The sequence below is a fragment of the Nerophis lumbriciformis genome, linkage group LG02, assembly GCF_033978685.3.
Source record: "Nerophis lumbriciformis linkage group LG02, RoL_Nlum_v2.1, whole genome shotgun sequence".
NCBI classification, from domain to species: Eukaryota; Metazoa; Chordata; class Actinopteri; order Syngnathiformes; family Syngnathidae; genus Nerophis; species Nerophis lumbriciformis.
The window spans coordinates 32,835,303-32,856,540 of record NC_084549.2 but is presented as its reverse complement, the minus strand read 5'-3'; the positions used below and the strand labels follow the sequence as shown (position 1 = coordinate 32,856,540).

The 21,238-nt window shown below is 40.9% G+C and overlaps 1 protein-coding gene across 2 annotated transcripts in view; it reads right to left on the bottom strand.

The window, feature by feature from the left end:
- The window catches only part of LOC133606758 (phosphofurin acidic cluster sorting protein 2-like), a 97,222-nt gene extending 76,648 nt beyond the window's left edge, over nt 1-20,574 (bottom strand). The window contains exon 1 of one of the 2 annotated variants that reach the window (XM_061961072.1): nt 20,058-20,574. In XM_061961072.1, coding sequence (XP_061817056.1) covers nt 20,058-20,272 — 215 coding nt within the window. In that variant the 5' untranslated portion in view covers nt 20,273-20,574. The remainder of the gene's footprint in view (nt 1-20,057) is intronic. The other variant, XM_061961078.1, reaches the window with a different exon arrangement.
- Nucleotides 20,575-21,238: the final 664 nt, after the last annotated feature.

Here is a 21,238-nt window from a genome sequence, read left to right as displayed (position 1 = left end):
GTTGCTTGCATTTCTTAATAGTGTTGCAAATGCTACTAATATGTTGATATAATAATCGTAAATCAAATCAACCAATTCATTTCAAAGTAAACCACTAATATTACCGGTAGTTAATGAAAAAATGTCTTCTACATTTCAGCACCAGAAACAGAGAGATGTATCATGCAGAAGTATTGTGGGATAATTGAACAACAGCTAAATTAACAGAAACAATAATTGAGCAACAACATATAAACAGAAACAGAGAGTTCAGACTTCTTAATCTGGGATTAGACAAGTAGGTCGGCCATAACATTAGTGTTGTTTGGGAGGTTTTTTACATTAAAAATAGAGTTGTTTGCTTTTTTGTCTTACATGTACCGTTACACACCTAATACTGTATCCACACATCAGTCCTGTGACATGACACTAGCCAACAACCACTCTTAGACAAGACCTCCTAATTTAATAAATTAAAAGATTCTTATTGTCTCCTACAGATCTGCTGATTTTCACAAATATTTGCTCAAATTTCATCCTGATATTCCAAAGTAGGACCGCCATGCCAAACCCTAATAATGCGAGACACACCATGCCAAACCCTATAGTGTACGATAGATCACTACATCCAAACCTGGCAATGCAGGGTACAGTAAGGTGAATTATAGTAGGGTTATAACTAGGGCTGTCACAAGATCTTGTGAGATTAAAATGTATTATTTCTTGTTTAGAAAAAAAAGCTGTTTCTTGGGACGCTGATAGGATTTATTTTTCTTCTCTAAATATCAGAATCTATTTCCGTTTGGCTGTATACGAGAGATTTTAACCGCACTTTGCTTTGCGCACACATCAAATTTAGAGTCAGCAAACAGAGCCAATGTCGGCGTTTACCACCATAACCGCCCCAGAGGCACGACTGGCAATATTGTGTATCGTTTCGTAAGATAAGCATATTATCAGACTTCTATTTATAACTTAAAAGCTGTCCCTTTACCTTTGTCCTCACTAGGTACTATATGGTTTTAGACAGCTGATTCTGGTAGACTGCAAAACACCTCCGATGCCACAATGATTGTTTTCAACTAGTCTGTCGGATGCTTTAATTCATCCACACCACCGTGTTTTATCTGAAATATTAGTCCATGTGTTGTTACTGGCACATCCAGCTCAGGAAATGCCTGCATGGGAGAGGTGGGAAATAAGCAGAGCAAGAACAAGACAAAGTATTGTACATATAAGAGTTAAAAGACAGAGACAAGATCTGCCCTGTTTTAGAGGACTGTTGCCTTGCCTTACTAACAGTGTAGAAGTTTGTTTGCAAAGACTTTATTATCCACCCACACAAAAAGATCTGAACTTCATCCCATTCTGAGGTCTGGGCAGGGATGGTGGGCTTTTTCCCTTCATGATGAATTCAAGGGAGAACAGTCTGAGCGGGTCTGTTCACAAGCTTAGGGCTAGGTCAGCCATGCTTTTAATGAGGAGGCAATACACATGTCCACTCCTGCTCCACCTCTACGGGTGCAGTTTGCTGGTCAACAATGGAACACAAAAGTAGGTGGTGGCAAAAAGTGGCTGGTGGGGGCTGAGCGAGACAAACCATTTACGCAATTCTCAAGTTGCCAGGAATGTGAAACGCTCCCTGAGGAGATTCTTCCTTCTCCAGGAAGGCATAGGAAGGAAACCAAGTGCATTTTGACACATTTCACTGGGAGTGAACATGAAAAAGGGAGACATCGGGGGTGCTGATTAAAGCTGAAATATTGTGGAAAATAATCAAATTGTGATTTTTTTCCCCTATAATATTGCCACTGCGATTCAATAAACAATTATTTTTTTCAATGTCCTCTTCTCGTCTATTTTTCAACAGGCATTATTAAATCAGTATATACCATATATAATATTGGATTCATTGGACATCTTTGTTCTTCTAAATAATACAATTAAAAATATACTAAATATTTACAGTGCACGTAATCACCTGCATTTGAACTAGGGATGTCCCGGTCCAGGTTTTTGCACTTCCGATCCGATACCGATATTGTTTTTGCATTTCCGATCCGATACCGATACTGACCGATACCGATACTGGCCTATCCGAGCATGTATTAAAGTTTAAAGTTATTTAGCCTATTTAGTTGTCAGAATCATGTTGAAAAGGGTTTGAGTACTCTTGATAACAACTAGCCAGCTGAATTAGGGGAGTTTGAATAATACACAATGGTTGGTAACAAGAAACTGACTTGTTTATTCAAGGATAAACACAAAATAGACAAAATTATACATGACAAACAGAAATGGCATCATTGAACTAGGGCTGGGCGATATGGCCTTTTTTTAATATTGCGATATTTTAAGGCCATATTGCAATACACAATATATATCTCCGTATTTTGCCTTAGCCTTCAATGAACACTTGATGCATATAATCACAGCAGTATGATGATTCTATGTGTTTTGATTGATTGATTGAGACTTTTATTAGTAGGTTGCACAGTGAAGTACATATTCCGTACAATTGACCACTAAATGGTAACACCCCAATAAGTTTTTCAACTTGTTTAAGTCGGGGTCCACTTAAATTGATTCATGATACAGATATATACTATCAGATATATACTAACATCATAATACAGTCATCACACAAGATAATCACATTGAATTATTTACATTATTTATAATCCAGGGTGTGGAGGGGGGGCGCCGGATGTAAGTGTCAAAAAGACAGCCAAAACAGTTTGATATGAGAATAAATCTAAAGTTAAAATATAGGGTAGAAATGCACCCATTTGCAGGAAATGTAGTCTTGATTTTCAAAATTTTCTTTCAAGGCTTGCATGTCTACATTAAAACATTCTTCTTCATACTGCATTAATATATTCTACTTTTAAACTTTCATGCAGAGATTTTTTTTTAAATGTCTCAAAAAAAAATTCAGTGTTGACAGCTAGATTTTTGTGGACATGTTCCATAAATATTGATGTTAAAGATTTATTTTTTTGTGAATAAATGTTTGGAATTAAGTTCATGAATCCAGATGGATCTCTATTACAATCCCCAAAGAGGGCACTTTAAGTTGATGATTACTTGTATGTGTAGAAATCTTTATTTATAATTGAATCACTTGTTTATTTTTCAACAAGTTTTTAGTTATTTGTATATCTTTTTTCCAAATAGTTAAAGAAAGACCACAACAAATGAGCAATATTTTACACTCTTATACAATTTAATAAATCAGAAACTGATGACATAGTGCTGTATTTTACTTCTTTATCTCTTTTTTTCAACCAAAAATGCTTTGCTCTGATTAGGGGGTACTTGAATTAAAAAAATGTGCACAGGGGGTACATCACTGAAAAAAGGTTGAGAACCACTGCCTTAGAAGGAGCGTTGCTCGCACGGCTGCGCTAGCATCACAGCTAACGTTAGCCATGCTGCTACCTCTCTGCTCGGGGAGGACGTATACGTATGTGACGTGTGTCGTGAGAGTATGTGACGTGTGTCGTGAGAGTATGTGACGTGTGTAAGAAGGTGCGCTTGCTGTCTGTGAGAAGGAGAGACAGGAAAGAGTGAGAAGAGCCTGTCGTGTAATGCCAGCTGCTAAAAGCAACTGCGTGAGATTCCACAGACGTGTGGATGTGTTGAAGGTGTGCTGGAAAATGCGGAACGGAAATTACGGAGCAGCAGAAAAGTGGAATGTATTATTTAAATCGGTGCGTTGGAAAACACGGACCGGAGTTTTTTTTAAACTGGATCTGGATCGGCATTTTCCCATGCCTTGCCGATACGCAATTTTTGGCAAATATCGGCAGCCGATCCGATCCAAATATCGGATCGGGACATCCCTAATTTGAACACCAGTAAAACTAAAGTGATTGACTTACGGCGGTCAGTTCAACCACCCACACCGGTAAACATCCAGAGATCAGATATAGAAAGTGGACTCATTTAAATACCTGGGTGTCCACCTCAACATTGAACTGGACTGGACTCACAATTTAAAACGCTGTGTATAAGAAAGGAACCGACTTAACAAACTGATTAAGAGAGCTGACTCCGTCCTAGTCTGCCCACTAGACAGCATTGAGGAGGTGGCTGACAGAAGAATGCCGACCAAAATGACATCCATAATGTCCAATCCATCTCACCCCATGCACAACACTGTGGAGGCCCTGAGTAGCTCCTTCAGCATTAGACTGTTACATCCATAGTGCAAGAAGGAGCGCTACCGCAGGTCCTTTCTACCCACAGCCATAAGACTTTACAACGCACTTATGTGATTACTGTAATGTTTTTTTCCCCCCGTGGTATGCAATACAGATGTTAGTGGTTTTTTGTAGTCTTTTATCCTCTATCTATATATTTTAGAGAGCAATATGTTGTGTATAAATATGTCTATTTTTGTTTTTCATTTCTTTACTTCTGTACTGTATGTAAAAAGGTGCACTGCAACAATGTAATTTCCCAATTGTGGGATAAATAAAAGTCTATTCTATCATATCCAGTCTCGTCAGCACAGCGCTTTTATTGCAAAGGCTGAAAATTAGTTTTTTGTCTTTGAGTTTTAGCTCTTACTTGACTGTCAATGTGTGGTGATGAGACGATGTTGATTGTTATTAAGGTGACTCCCGAAATCATGGCTGTCTTCCTTCCGTCATGTTAAACTTTCACAAAGTCAGCAAAAATCTTTATAAGATTATTTATAATCGGTACGCTTAGATTAACATTTCCGGTAGTAGTATTTTCTCAAAACTGTTATAAGGATTACTATAAGTCTACTTAACAATTTACTGTTCATAGCTGGTTACTCACGGCTTGAAGTTCCCTAAGCACTTGTTGTCTGGATACTACACACTAGTTTTGGGCAATACTACAAAGTTGGGTGTCTATCCAATACAAAGTAGTTACTTGGGACAGTATCGAGCATTCCAATGCTGAAAGTAATACTTCAAATGGTAAAAATTACTGAATGATTACATTTTTGATCACAATTATAATCAGACAATAACACAGAATGGCGGTGTAACAATATCAATTAAATATTTAAATAACTTCCCTATTTTCTTATTTTACATACATCGCTTAAAAAATTCAATAGTAAAACATAACTAAACATAAGTGAGAATTACTATTGGCTCTGATTTAAAATTTTGTTTTTTACCCTTAAAGGGGAACTGCACTTTTTTTGGAATGTTGCCTATAGCTTACAATCATGACGAAAAACATGACGAAATTATCGTCTTTTAAATGCATTGCAATTTGGACATGGACGATTATAGAATCGATTAGTAAACGTCGATAATCAATGTATTTATTGTAAACAAAGTAAGGCAGACAGTTCTAAAATTTGTTTGACTGCAGCGAGCAACCTCACCGAGAGATCCGGCCAGTTCTTTTATCTGGCATTAATGGTCCAGTTTTGCACACATTTTCATTAATTTAATAAATGCGGGATAAATTTAACTGTTTCTTATTCCAAAATAATTGGGGCTTTTTTAAGTTACAAGTGATAAACGCTTAAACGATAAAGTGATAAATTGTGTATATAAAATCTTAATTGGAGGTGTTTGGATGTTTTTTTAATGACTTTTATAGGCAGAATAGAACGACTACCACTCCATAGTTAGCAGACTTTTGAGCGCATTTATTTACTAATTAGAATGCATAAAAAAGAAAAAAACATGTGTTCTTCTCTTACATGAGGATTGTAAATGATAGGCGAAATTCCAAAAAAAAGTGCAGTTCACCTTTAAAGCCCTCCTGTGTCTCGGGATTGATTTCCTAAGTTTGTAAACAATAAAACTGACAAAAAACAATTTTGGGCTAAAATAAATATCAATCTAAACACTGTAGAATCGGCTATATACTGATACCATAGTTGGTATTGTTACTGTTGATATTTGTATCAATCCACACATCTCTGTTTACAGTAAAGCGCTCTAGCTTAATGGTTAGCATGGCTTCTTGTATCCTCCTGCTGTGTGTCGTGTAACATACTTAGCTATCACTTGTCCCACTGTCCTTCAATGATATTGTTACTTGCCACTATGGAGGTGAGGACGAGTGACTTAGAAACGGCATAGCACTGTGATGCTTGCTAGCGAGGACACTACATTATGTTATTTATTTATTTTTTTGTCCTGTCCAGCTGCTTCAGGCAAATTATATTGTTGATGTAGATGCCCATACATGCTGTACAGATTTACTATTATTTGACTTTATTGAATGGATTTATATTAATGTTTGGCACAGCCAGAATGGACCAGGAGGGGTTAGAAAGAGAAAAAAAGGAAGACAGAGGGGGAAATTGCGGGGACAAGAGGGGTTAAGACAGAAAGACCACAACCACAACAACAACAACAACAACAACAGAACAGCATCAGCAAATACGATATGAACAAATATGATACGAAAAGTGATAGCAAAGAATAGAAATAGCACTATGTAATGAATAATAACAATATTTAGCTCTATAATCAACACTATAAATTGTTCAAATGCAACAATACATACAAGGAAACCAGATAAATGGAGGGGAAGACAGAAACAAACGGTATCTAATCTTGTAGATTGTTATAGTAACAACGGGTTAAACCTTGTCAGTGTGCCGTTTTTTACCCAGTTTCCCCCATGGGAACAAGGTTAGTATATGTTTGATGAAACGTGATTATATGCATGCGTGTATGTATGCATATGTGCTTGTATATGTACAGTATGTGTATATGTATGTTTGTACAGTTAATGTGCGTGTGGAGGTATGTACCACGAGTGTGTATGTATGTACTGTATTTGTGTATGTATGTGGGAGTATGTACCCATATATGTGCGTAAGTACCAATGTGTGCTCGTATGTATGTATTAATGAATTAATATATGTATGTGTGTATATACAGTATGTATGAATAATTGTGTGTATGTGAGTATGTATGTGAATTTGTATGTACAATATATTTGTCTCCCAGTGTGTGCGAGAGCCAAAAAACGGCCCCAGTCACCCAGAGAGCCCAACCCAAAACAGCAGGTGCGGTGCCCAGGGAACAAGGGACCACCGGCCACACGCAGCCAGGCCGGCCAACGACAGGAACCCCAGCCCACCGTGCCGCTATATTACGTTGTGAGGAATTGTTTGTGGCAGCCTGTCGTTGCCGAATTAGCAAGCCACAGCAAGAATGTGTGATCAATATGCATTATCAAAATATGGAGATTGAATTAAAATGTCTACCGTGCAACCATAGCAAATAAAGATATATTCCTCACTCAAAAAAAGTCTGTGATCGCCATGAAGTGATGTGATCCACAATATTTTGATACTTTTGCCCTTTGTGTCTGTATCACTATTTTAAAAGGGCACTAGAGATGGCTGATGGAAGTGTTTGTTTCAGGAAGCAGAGGATTACACTGTCAGTTGTCTGTGTGCACCATTTGATTACTATCTCTTCTTTTCCTGTTAAGAAATCAGATTACTGCAGCAATGCCATACTAAGGACAATGCCCAAAGGTTTGAGATGCAAATGGGTGAATATGCAAAGTAAGGTAGTTCGTACAGTGGTAAAGTGTAAAGCTCTCATTTTATATATAGATGGCACTCTTTAAAGTGTGTTAATGTCATGGTTTGCTTGAAGAGAAATTAATCTGGTATTACAATGTCTATTCACAATACACAATACAAAAACTATCTATTCATTAGTAAAATACCCTTGTATCACGATATTACAATTTAAAATACAATTACTTAAAGCTAACATTATTTGGTGTCTTATATAAAATACTTGCAAACCTGGATTATTGTGTTTGTTTTACTTGTTTACACCACAAGAAAACCTTTGAAGAGATATACAGAAACAAGGGCTGAAGACAAGTAAATGTGTTTACAACAGACCTCTCTGTTTTCTTGGGACCCAGAACAAAGAATGTGCTGGTCACCACAGATAAATATCAGAAGAAATTAGAAAAGGGTTTTGTTGATGTCTGCAGGCTCAACTTGTGAATAGCATTTTTTCGCAGGTAAATTGCTGCTGCGTCATATAGGATTTTGACACTCATGTGACCCCCACATATTTGATTTACAACAAAGGAGACCTATGATGATTTTCCTATTTTCTGACCTATATATGTTGATACAATGTTGAATACTTGTGTTAAACAATGCCAAAGCTTCAAATCATAATGTTCATGCATTTGGACGTGAGCCTGCAAACAGTTTTGGATGCCTTTGAAAGCTGTGTTTTAGTCTTTTTTAACAGTGGGATCCCATTAGATATCAAAATGTGACGAACATACTTTTACGGGCATGCTAGCTCTCAGCTAGTTCCCTTCTTTCTGCTTCAAACTGTGCCAAGATTGTATGAGACAGCAGTCAGGAGACTCCAATGTCATGCCATCCCGCCTGCTCTGCGGTCTATTGAAAAATACTTTCATGTTTATTTGTCCACAACATTTTACAAGGGACTGATTTGTCAACATAAACCAGTCTAAAGATGGATTAGCCTAGGGCTGCAATGATTTATTGATTAAATAATTAGATTAGAAAAAAGCATAATTTTCCGATCCTCGGCTACAGAAGCTAGCTCTTGGGACGTGGAACGTCACCTCGCTGGGGGGGTAGGAGCCTGAGCTAGTGCGCGAGGTGGAGAAGTTCCGGCTAGATATAGTCGGACTCACTTTGACGCACAGCAAGGGCTCTGGAACCAGTTCTCTCGAGAGGGGCTGGACTCTCTTCCACTCTGGCGTTGCCGGCAGTGAGAGGCGACGGGCTGGGGTGGCAATTCTTGTTTCCCCCCGGCTCAGAGCCTGCACATTGGAGTTCAACCCGGTGGACGAGAGGGTAGCTTCCCTCCGCCTTCGGGTTGGGGAACGGGTCCTGACTGTGGTTTGCGCTTACGCGCCAAACCGCAGCTCAGAGTACCCACCCTTTTTGGATTCACTCGAGGGAGTACTTGAGAGTGCTCCCCCGGGTGATTCCCTCGTTCTACTGGGGGACTTCAATGCTCATGTTGGCAGCGACAGTGAAACCTGGAGAGGCGTGATTGGGAAGAATGACTGCCCGGATCTGAACCCGAGCGGTGTTTTGTTATTGGACTTTTGTGCCCGTCACAGATTGTCCATAACGAACACCATGTTCAAACATAAGGGTGTCCATATGTGCACTTGGCACCAGGACACCCTAGGCCGCAGTTCCATGATCGACTTTGTAGTTGTGTCATCGGATTTGCGGCCTCATGTTTTGGACACTCGGGTGAAGAGAGGGGCGGAGCTTTCTACCGATCACCACCTGGTGGTGAGTTGGCTGCGATGGTGGGGGAGGATGCCGGACAGACCTGGCAGGCCCAAACGCATTGTGAGGGTTTGCTGGGAACGTCTGGCAGAGTCTCCTGTCAGAGAGAGTTTCAAATCCCACCTCCGGAAGAACTTTGAACATGTCACGAGGGAGGTGCTGGACATTGAGTCCGAATGGACCATGTTCCGCGCCTCTATTGTCGAGACGGCTGATTGGAGCTGTGGCCGCAAGGTAGTAGGTGCTTGTCGTGGCGGTAATCCTAGAACCCGTTGGTGGACACCGGCGGTGAGGGAGTCCTATCGGGTTCTTTTGGCTCATAGGACTCCTGAGGCAGCGGACAGGTACCGACAGGCCAAGCGGTGTGCGGCTTCAGCGGTCGCAGAGGCAAAAACTCGGACATGGGAGGAGTTCGGGGAAGCCATGGAAAACGACTTCCGGACGGCTTCGAAGCAATTCTGGACTACCATCCGCCGCCTCAGGAAGGGGAAGCAGTGCACTATCAACACTGTGTATGGCGAGGACGGTGTTCTGCTGACCTCGACTGCGGATGTTGTGGATCGGTGGAGGGAATACTTCGAAGACCTCCTCAATCCCACCAACACGTCTTCCTATGAGAAAGCAGTGCCTGGGGAGTCTGTGGTGGGCTCTCCTATTTCTGGGGCTGAGGTTGCTGAGGTAGTTAAAAACCTCCTCGGTGGCAAGGCCCCGGGGGTGGATGAGAACCGCCCGGAGTTCCTTTAGGCTCTGGATGCTGTGGGGCTGTCTTGGTTGACAAGACTCTGCAGCATCGCGTGGACATCGGGGGCGGTACCTCTGGATTGGCAGACCGGGGTGGTGGTTCCTCTCTTTAAGAAGGGGAACCCGAGGGTGTGTTCTAACTATCGTGGGATCACACTCCTCAGCCTTCCCGGTAAGGTCTATTCAGGTGTACTGGAGAGGAGGCTATGCCGGATAGTCGAACCTCGGATTCAGGAGGAACAGTGTGGTTTTTGTCCTGGTCGTGGAACTGTGGACCAGCTCTATACTCTCGGCAGGGTCCTTGAGGGTGCATGGAAGTTTGCCCAACCAGTCTACATGTGTTTTGTGGACTTGGCGAAGGCATTCGACCGTGTCCCTCGGAAAGTCCTGTGGGGAGTGCTCAGAGAGTATGGGGTATCGGACTGTCTGATTGTGGCAGTCCGCTCTCTGTATGATCAGTGCCAGAGCTTGGTCCGCATTGCCGGCAGTAAGTCGGACATGTTTCCAGTGAGGGTTGGACTCCGCCAAGGCTGCCCTTTGTCACCGATTCTGTTCATAACTTTTATGGACAGAATTTCTAGGCGCAGTCAAGGCGTTGAGGGGATCTGGTTTGGTGGCTGAAGGATTAGGTCTCTGCTTTTTGCAGATGATGTGGTCCTGATGGCTTCATCTGACCAGGATCTTCAGCTCTCACTGGATCGGTTCGCAGCCGAGTGTGAAGCGACTGGGATGAGAATCAGCACCTCCAAGTCCGAGTCCATGGTTCTCGCCCGGAAAAGGGTGGAGTGCCATCTCCGGGTTGGGGAGATCTTGCCCCAAGTGGGGGAGTTCAAGTACCTCGGAGTCTTGTTCACGAGTGAGGGAAGAGTGGATCGTGAGATCGACAGGCGGATCGGTGCGGCGTCTTCAGTAATGCGGACGCTGTATCGATCCGTTGTGGTGAAGAAGGAGCTGAGCCGGAAGGCAAAGCTCTCAATTTACCGGTCGATCTACGTTCCCATCCTCACCTATGGTCATGAGCTTTGGGTTATGACCGAAAGGACAAGATCACGGGTACAAGCGGCTGAAATGAGTTTCCCCCGCCGGGTGGCGGGGCTCTCCCTTAGAGATAGGGTGAGAAGCTCTGCCATCCGGGGGGAGCTCAAAGTAAAGCCGCTGCTCCTCCACATCGAGAGGAGCCAGATGAGGTGGTTCGGGCATCTGGTCAGGATGCCTCCCTAGGAAGGTGTTTAGGGCACGTCCGACCGGTAGGAGGCCGCGGGGAAGACCCAGGACATGTTGGAAAGACTATGTCTCCCGGCTGGCCTGGGAACGCCTCGGGGTCCCACAGGAAGAGCTGGACGAAGTGGCTGGGGAGAGGGAAGTCTGGGCTTCCCTGCTTAGGCTGCTGCCCCCGCGACCCGACCTCGGATAAGCGGAAGAAGATGGATGGATGGATGGAAAAGCATCAATTTGTATGTTGTTGCTTTGATGATACATTGAATGATTAACATACATTGTATTGCTCCAGGGCGGGACAAGTAGAGGGCCGATAAATAAAGATGGCTGAGAACAACAACGACAAAGTGGAAATACCACAAAGAGATGAGAGAGGTTTTGTGATAATTTAAAACTGAAAAAGAAACATTTTGGTGAAATGTTTGTACTGTCAAACAAAGCTGACTTTTCACAATAGTACTACATCACTGATAAATTACCAGAAATCATCCTGCTTATTAAAGAGCAGCACACAAGGTCAATTTATCATACTTTAACAGTCTTTTGTTTAATTTGGGTCTTTATTAATCATCTCTTACCTGGCTCCAGGAAAAAATATTTTCCATATTTAAGCCGCAAACATATACCGTACGTTGCAAAATTAATATTTACACAGAAAGATTCTGTAAATGATTATTTACATACGGTGCCTGTAACACGGAAGTAAAACAGCTGATCAAACAAAACAGAAGTCATGGTCATTAACCCACGAGCTGCGGAAGCTAGCTCTCCATCACCTAAACACTCAATAACTCTAGGGTGACGTCTTGGTGAGTTTACTGAAAAAATTGTGAAACTGAAACAATACAAAAAGAATGCTGTTGTAGGTTAACAATACGAACACAAACACATGTAAATGTGTTAGCATATTACCTAATGTTAACGATGCTAGCATCATTACATTACAATAGCATGTACAATATGCATGAAAATACTCCTAAAGACATTACACTTGGGACGGTTTAGTAACTATACTGTTTTAATAATACTGTAAAACATACAAATGTTGCTGAGAGTTCTGAAAGAAGAATCCTTACGAGTAAAAACGCTATGGACGGAACGGCAATTGTACTAATTCTAACAGTGGGAAACGCTGTAGCCAATCACCCAGCAGCACCTGCAGTGAGCAAACTCGTCCAAAAGACATAGCACAAAAATACCATATTATTTCAATGTAATTGCATGTGTTTTATGAAAACTATTTGCATTATGGCCGTCAGCGAAGAAAAATCCCTTTAATAGCCGCACCGTTTTATAAGCCGCAGTGTCAAAAGCGTAGGAAAAAAGTAGCGGCTTATAGTCCGGAATTTACGGAAATAGATTTTATTTGTTACGCAATTTTAATTTCAATAAATCTTAAAGTACTGTACAACAGTACAAACCAATATTTAAAACAAAAAAAGGTTAGCTATTAAAACAGATCAAATACAAAGACTAAACCACTAGCAGTGAAGCATAACAAACAAAAAGCAAGCAAAATAGTGGGTTTTCTGACAGTCGGTCTATTTATTTCAGTTATTTATAAAAAATAAAATATTTGGTCAAGAGTTCAGTGATAACAGAGTCCAGATAACCGTGATAGTTTTGGTCGCGTGTTCATGTGTTACGTGCGTACATAGTTCATTACGTCCTAGAAGCCATATGAGGGTGGGATATGATGCTTAAAATAAATTTGAAAGTTAGCGCCCTCTAGGCTTCGGTTTATCATCTTGCTTCGAGTATCGATCGATCTCTCTGTCTAAGAGACTAATATACACAATCGGGTATCTTAGTTGTTCACACAGTAAGGTGCTTTTACAAGTTTAGATTGGGGAATGTCCTTTTTTAATGGAGAAAGACATTAATGTCTCGTGTTTTCATGTTAGCATTTTCAACCCTATCCCTTGCTTCTCCAGTAAATGAGCAGCGTCACCGGAAAGTGTTATTAATCACGGTGTTATGATACTGTTAATTTAAAACAAGGTCATTATACCGTTTATTGTTACATTCCTACTTGCAAACCAAAAAAAATTCATTGCAGAAATAATCCCTGCACAAATAATGAAGACTATTTTCCTCTTAACTATCCTTGGTTACTCAGCAACAACCACAAAGCTCAAAAAGCTCAGGTCAGCTATTCAGTGAGAGAAAAATGGGAACACGCTGAGCCAACTCACTATGCTCCTGCACTACCTTGACCTGAACTTTTTTGTTAAACTGCTTGAAGGTAAAAAAAAATATTGTTACACTACCTTGTTTATGAAAAAAATATCAACAATACCATATTATATCATTATAAGAACCAATTAAGGAGCAGTTCTGGAATCAAAATCCTTCCAAGAATAGAATCGATATGCCAAAAGAGAAGTACTTGGACACAGAAAAACACACATACTGTACATGTTTGTGTTCACATTCAGAATTGCCCAAAGACACAACCAACCAAAAAGACTGAAAGCTAGGGGAGAAAGATAATCGCACAGATCTCAGAAACTCACAAGGAACATAAAAGATATGCAGCATGGTAAACTGCCTGCTGGACCATAAAATGCCTTGTCATAGACAACCATAATTTATCGCACCGAGCACACGACATTTGTTTATGATACAGCGTTTATACCACAAAAGTTAATAAAACTGATTTTCATTTCCAACAAGCTCAGCGACACACATAAGATTTGTTTGCATTTACTAAACATTAGGCACGCTTGAACTCACTACTGACCTAATATACAGGACTTTGTTTTGATCAACAATGTCCTTCATTCATTGAACATTAGTATTGTGTAAACATCAATAGATTCATTACTGTGACAACTTGAAAGAATTACACTTCAAAACCTTTCCAAAAGTTGCTTGTCATGCTCTCATTTGATACCCTACAACTCAGCTGGACACCCACACATGTAAAAGCTAGTGGAAGGGAAAGCAGCTGCAAAGAAAATGACCCAACCCTTAAAAGAATGCCATGGCAGACTCCCTTAAACAGGCCTTGGGTTGGTCTCCATTCAAGACCTTTTACACCAGTAAGGGACAAGTAGTCTAAAACAAACATCGTCTAAAATAAGGCAAAAAAATATTGCTTTAGTCAACTAATATAATTTGAAGAAAAATACTTACTCTAATCTATAGGGATAATTTATATTCCTTGTCACATCACTAATTATTACACATTGTAGTTACCGGTATACCAAATTTCAACAGCAATTATGATTGCAAGTGATAAAACATTATGCTCTGCCTTTGTTCATTCATAATCGTTTATAAACTGTATTTATACTTTCATGCAGCACATTTTTCGCCAGAGACTGTTGCAGGAAATTAATTCCCAATATGCAGCATACAGGAAATTAATTCTCAATCTACAGCATAAACTCAATGTTCAGGTGGGCAAATGTGTTTAAATATCATGGTAAACTACAAAAGCATATTAATCAAGGCTTACGGTATGATACCAACATTTTTTTTGCCAAAATCTATAACAAACTATAACCACAAGGTATTTCACAATTTGTAGTCTAATGGTTTATGCTGCAGTGTTTCCCATAGAGTAAATTTATTTGTGACATAGCTTGTCAATGCAACTTCTACAGTAGGTTGTGGGCTGCATCGTACCCCTACATCTTAACACACCTCATGCGCACCTGGGTCTGCCAGAAAATAAGAAGCTGTAGCAGGATGGATCAGTAACCTGGCAACTTTGTTGCTATATTTAGCGAATACACAGATTTCTCCAAATACCCTTTTTTTTTAGAAAAAAAAAGCATTCGCAGGCTGTTTTTGCTTGTGACAAAACAAGACTTGGCTGAAGAAAGTTCATTTATATTTTTTAACATATTTGTTTTGGTTTTCGTGGGGTTTTTTTTTGCACAATGTCTCTCCTACAATGCATATGGGCAAATTATGCAAATCAGATGCTGATGTAACACCCCTCAAACCCCACTACAAATGGATTGCAGTCCACACCTTTTAATATCGACATTGTCTATTTTTTTGTTACATTCTAAATAACATTAGCCTAACTCTTAACAAGTATTTTGACAGTACACAGCCATATTTGTATTGAATACAATAAAATATATGATGTTTCAAATGGTTACAATCACAACCGTGTCACAAATTTAAATTTACTCATTGTCTTTGCACAAAAATATCTGTAAGTCAGTCAATAGACAGTATATCAAGTGATATAGACTGATTCTGGTAATAAAAGTGTTGACAAGACATTAAGGGTGTAACAATTAATCGTTTAGATTCAACTACATCGATCTGTGCTCGCCAAGTTTGCCTTCCGGAAGGTAGGTATCAATCTAAGATCGTTTTAATAGGGAATCAATCGATTTTATCAATACTAGAAAAAGGAAAACGTTGGATTTAAGAACAGCAGACTTTATATGAAGTTTAGCACTTCTAATAATGACGACATTAAACGTTAAGTCTGCCTCTCTGTTTGTGGCGTCATCAAAACAAAAATGGCGGATAGCTACGGTGGTTGAAAAGGTCATAACAAATGCAAACTCCACAAAAAAATATCATAAATTACAACACAAAAATGTTCAGCTGCAGCACTATTGCAAAAGCCACAACAAAGACAAACAACACAATAAAATAAAGCCACAACTCAACTTTAAGCTACAAAGTACACGACTGACACAACAGAAGTGACAGCTGAGCAAGTTACGGCGATGCACCAACTTCCGGAACACAACAACTGGCAGCCAAGGAGAATTAATTTAATCAGAAACAAATAAATACAAGAGATGGATCAAGGAGGCTATAAAAATTAGAAAGCGAAGGGCCAACACCATCAACAGGGATGAGGGGCATACATGCTTCCGCACACCTGGGACGATGACCTTCATTGGTGACGCTTGAGCGGCGAACAGATACTGTATTGCCGGGTCAGGAACTTTATTTAGCAGGTAAATCTACTATTAAAATGTTGGTTACTGTAGTTTTATTGAAAATTGCTTAAATATTGAAGATGTGAGCAAAAAATGTTTCCGCTTGTTTTTTCAACCTAAAGTGTTGGTTGCATTTTATTCAAATACGATGTGAATGCATTCGCCATTAATTGTTGTTTACAAGCTTGTTTGTCTCCATAATTCATATTTACCTAATTCCCTTACAATAAATATCAGGAATTTAGGAAATTTTACCTGCAATGTCCACTATCCAGTAGTTATTTCACAGTGACACTGGTAGGTTATTATTTTTTTTGGCTAAAAAGTTACTGAATTGATTTCAACTCACTGAATCGTTTTGAATCAGTGTTCTAAAAAAAAATGATATCATCCCTGAATCATATCGGCAACCGCAAATTCTGAATCGAATCGCTAAAACAAATCGTTACACCCCTGCAAGAATTACAAGGCAATAATGATTTAAAAAAGCAGAACAAGAATTTACTCACTTTTGTAACGTGTCGATTACTGTAACGTCTTACTTTCGGGCCTCCCTATGTCTAGCATTAAAAGATTACAGTTGGTACAAAATGCGGCTGCTAGACTTTTGACAAGAACAACAAAGTTTGATCATATTACGCCTATACTGGCTCACCTGCACTGGCTTCCTGTGGTCTTAAGATGAGACTTTAAGGTTTTACTACTTGAGTATAAAATACTTAACGGTCTAGCTCCATCCTACCTTGCTGATTGTATTGTACCATATGTCCCGGCAAGAAATCTACGTTCAAAGAACTCCGGCTTATTAGTGATTCCCAAAGCCCAAAAAAAGTCTGCGGGCTATAGAGCGTTTTCTATTCAGGCTCCAGTACTCTGGAATACCCTACCGGTAACAGTTAGAGATGCTACCTCAGTCGAAGCATTTAAGTCCCATCTTAAAACTCATTTGTATACGTTAGCCTTTTAAATAGATCCCCCTTTTAGACCAGTTGATCTGCCGTCTCTTTTCTGCTCTGCCCCCGCTCTGACCACAGCTAGCTGTTCAAAGTAGGAACCATCAGTTGGGGACGTCTCTGCGCTACTAACTTGTCTCCACTCAAGATGATCCCCTGCTGGCCCCACTATGGACTGGACTCACAGACTATTAATTAGATCCACTTGACGTCCATTGCACCGGTCGCCCAGGGATACAATGTTTCTCATTGTATCCCATTGGGTTGAGTTTTTTCTTGCCCTGATGTGGTATCTGAGCTGTCGTTGTGGCTTGTGCAGCCCTTTGAGACTTGTGATTAAGGGCTATATAAATACACTTTGATTGATTGATTGATTGATTGATTGAATGGAAATTGCAATTTTCATGACTGAAACTAAAATGGAATAATATTCCTACAAATTGCATTGTAGTTACATTAAAACCCAGAGGAAGCAGTTATTTCCCTGTTTACACCTTCTGAGATGCATAATGTTCATAACTAGTCATCCCTGCAGTAAATAATGCGTGTTATTCACATGGTATGACTACATTCACATATGCGTGCATACTCATGCAGTCGAAAAGCAAACAAACACACACGCAAATATCCAGAGTGGAGGAAACCCTCCCCTTGCAAGCCCACTTTCCCCCCAGTGAGTAGAACAGATCTAGGTCAAAGCTGATTAATGTACCCTCAGCTCCAGAGAGGCTTCTGGTCAGGTGGCAACAGCGTGCCTGCTCACTGACTATGCATACGAACGCATAGTGTTGTTGAAAGTCAATTGTATACTGGGCGTTCATCAACAAAATCACTGAATGTGCATACGACATTTTTTGAACACCCCCAGTACCAATTGTTGTAAAATCTACAAGAATACAACTATAAACTGATTTCATTAGTTTACATCATGGGTGTCAAACTCTGGCCCGCGGGCCAAATTTGGCCCGCCGTGTAATTTCACTTGGCCCTTGAGGCAATATCAAATTAACTCTAGAGCTGGCCCGCCGATTATATTCAGTGGCGGTGCCGCGGTAACACCGCATTCACCGATAATTCTCATACTTGCCAACCCTCCTGGGAGACTCTCAAATTTCAATGCCCCTCCCAAAAATCGTCACGTCTGCTTTTCACCCAGTCCAGCGAATGCTGTCCCAGTCACATAATATGTGCGGCTTCAGCACGCACACACACACGTGAATGCAAATCATACTTGGCCAACAGCCATACAGGTTACACTGACGGTGCCCGTATAAATAACTTTAACACTGTTAGAAATATGCGCCACACTGTGAACCTACACCAAACAAGAAAGACAAACACATTTTGGGAGAACATCCGCACAGTAACACAACATAAACACAACAAAACAAATACCAGAATCCCATGCAGCCCCAACTCTTCCGGGCTGCAATATACACCCCCGTTACCTCCAAACCCCGCCCCCCCAACCCCACCCACCTCAACCAACACACAGACGGGGGTGTGTGTGTGTGTGGGGGGGGGGGGGGGGGGGGTAGCGGGGGTGTATATTGCAGCCCGGAAGAGTTAGGGCTGCATGGGATTCTGGGTATTTGTTTTGTTGTGTTTATGTTGTGTTACTGTGTGGATGTTCTCCCAAAATGTGTTTGTCATTCTTGTTTGTGTGGCGCATATTTCTAACGGTGTTAAAGTTATTTATACGGGCACCGTCAGTGTAACCTGTATCGTTGTTGGCCAAGTATGCATGGCATTTACGTGTGTGTGTGCATGCTGAAGTCGCACATATTTTGTGATCGGGCCGGCACGTTGTTGGAATGGATGAAAAGCAGACGTGACGACAGCTCGTAGAGGACGATAAACGCAGTGCCTTTAAAGCACGCCCCCAAGACTGTGGTCCGGGTGGACTACGAGGTATAATGACTGATGAACAACTTTGTTCGATAATGAAAGTTGCCTCAGCTCAAAGCCTGAGCCCCGACATTAATAAACTAGCATCCAAGAAAAGATGGCAGGTATCTGGCTTGGGCACATCAGATTAGATCAGTGTGTTGCAAACTGAGCAGTTTAAAGTCCTGAATGGTTGGTTTATTCATTGTTATTTTATTTTCAAATTTATTAGCCTGTGGAAAAAGTTAATGTTGATATTTACCTCAGAAGGCTGCAAATAGAAAAGAGGCATTACATTTTTATCTAAATTGTATCTAATATGCCATTGATATTTTTTAATTATTATTACTATTATTTGAAACTCGATTTTGCATGTCACTATAAAGTTATACAAGCCTTGCTTGTTCAATATTCAATGCAAAACTTTTTTTGGGTCCCTGTTAAAAGGTTAATTTGTTCAACCTTGGCCCGCGGCTTTGTTCAGTTTTACATTTTGGCCCACTCTGTATTTGAGTTTGACACCCCTGGTTTACATCATGTTGTTTCAAAATGACATCAGGGGGACAAACAGCGCCCATGTCATTGTATTCACGCGTAGAGGCATGTTTACGTCAAACATGGAATTAAACGCAACGTTTAAACCCGCAACACAGATTTACACCCTGGTGTCCATTTTGACCGGTGTGCCACAGAAACCTTTAAATAAACCAGTTAGCCCAACTTTGCTGGCTACTTATATTACCATAACAGTCGAATTGGAATGTAACTCACCAGTCATTACATATACGACAAACACATGGCCATTTCATTCAAGAGATATGTCGCTCGTTAACACGCATATTTTTCCGTGATTATCAAGTGTTGTTAAACTATTTCGCTTTGAAGTCAAACATCAGTAATATTTGCTTGTAGCTTTTTGCGTTAGCCAACTTGCTAGTTAGCTTAACAGTTAGCATTGAAGCAAAAATACACACACTGCTTCACCGTAATGACCGAGGGCGTTGTTTATCTAACATTATGGAATATTAAATGTCCACATTTCAGGTTGTGGTGTTAACGCCAGCACTGTAATGTCAACCTTACCTCGGCACACAGTTCGGGGACGAGCGATCTATCTCCCAGGTCGCGAAGAGGTTCATAGGCACGGGCATGCCACCGGAGCCCGAGCCCAGGACTATAGCTCCGGCTAAGGATCCGGTAGGGAGCGTTGTCGGTGCTGGTATGCAACCCACACCGCTGTTCGGGCTCAGGAAAGCGGCCCGAGCGCCGACTCCTCTCTCAACTGCCGCCGCCATCATCACCTCCACTGCCGAGGAAGCAGCTTTAGCTAAGTCTCGGACGTACGCGGGAGGCTGAGAGGTGAGCGCTGCCTGCCCTGCTTCTCCAGACTCCCGAGTCCTCTCTACAGCCAGTGACCGAGATGCTGATAGTCTGGGCGGGGCATGCCACTACATGCGGGTGGGTAAGGGTGGCAGCACTCCCTTGCTTTAAAACACCGCACAGTTGAATATCATATATAAATATGTATGTTTTATGTTTATGTTCATTTATGTATTGTAAATTAAACGGACGTAGATTTTTTTTGTCTTGTTTTAAATTCTCGATTGCAATGCGACTTGCTTTCTCATAAACAATATAGCGACTATGACGTGCCAGAAAGCCATTAAACAAGGTTACACGTATTTTGCATTTAAAACAATATTATGGGTTTTAACCAGTGGCGGGCTGTGCGTTTCCCACCTAGGCCTTCAGTGTTGTCCGACTACCTCTCAAAATACCATAATGTATGTCCCCACATGACCATTGCTGGATAAATACTATACAGAAACACATTTACGCCCTACTGGGCATTGAATCACCACCAACAGTGTACATAACGGGTTTTTTCTGGTGCATTTAAAAATCAATAAACCCGCATCAGCAATTAAAACATCTTATGTGGTACTGTCAAAATTAAAATTGCAAAAAAAAACATTAACGTGAAAAAGTAAAGAAATAAAATATTTGAACTTACAATTGGGATCTTTCTGTGTGGAGTTTGCATGTTCTCCCCGTGACTGCGTGGGTTCCCTCCGGCTTCTTCCCACCTCCAAAGACATGCACCTGGGGATAGGTTGATTGGCAACACTAAATTGGCTCTAGTGTGTGAATGTGTGTGAATGTTGTCTGTCTATCTGTGTTGGCCCTGCGATGAGGTGGCAACTTGTCCAGGGTGTACCCCGCCTTCCGCCCGAATGCAGCTGAGATAGGCTCCAGCACCCCCC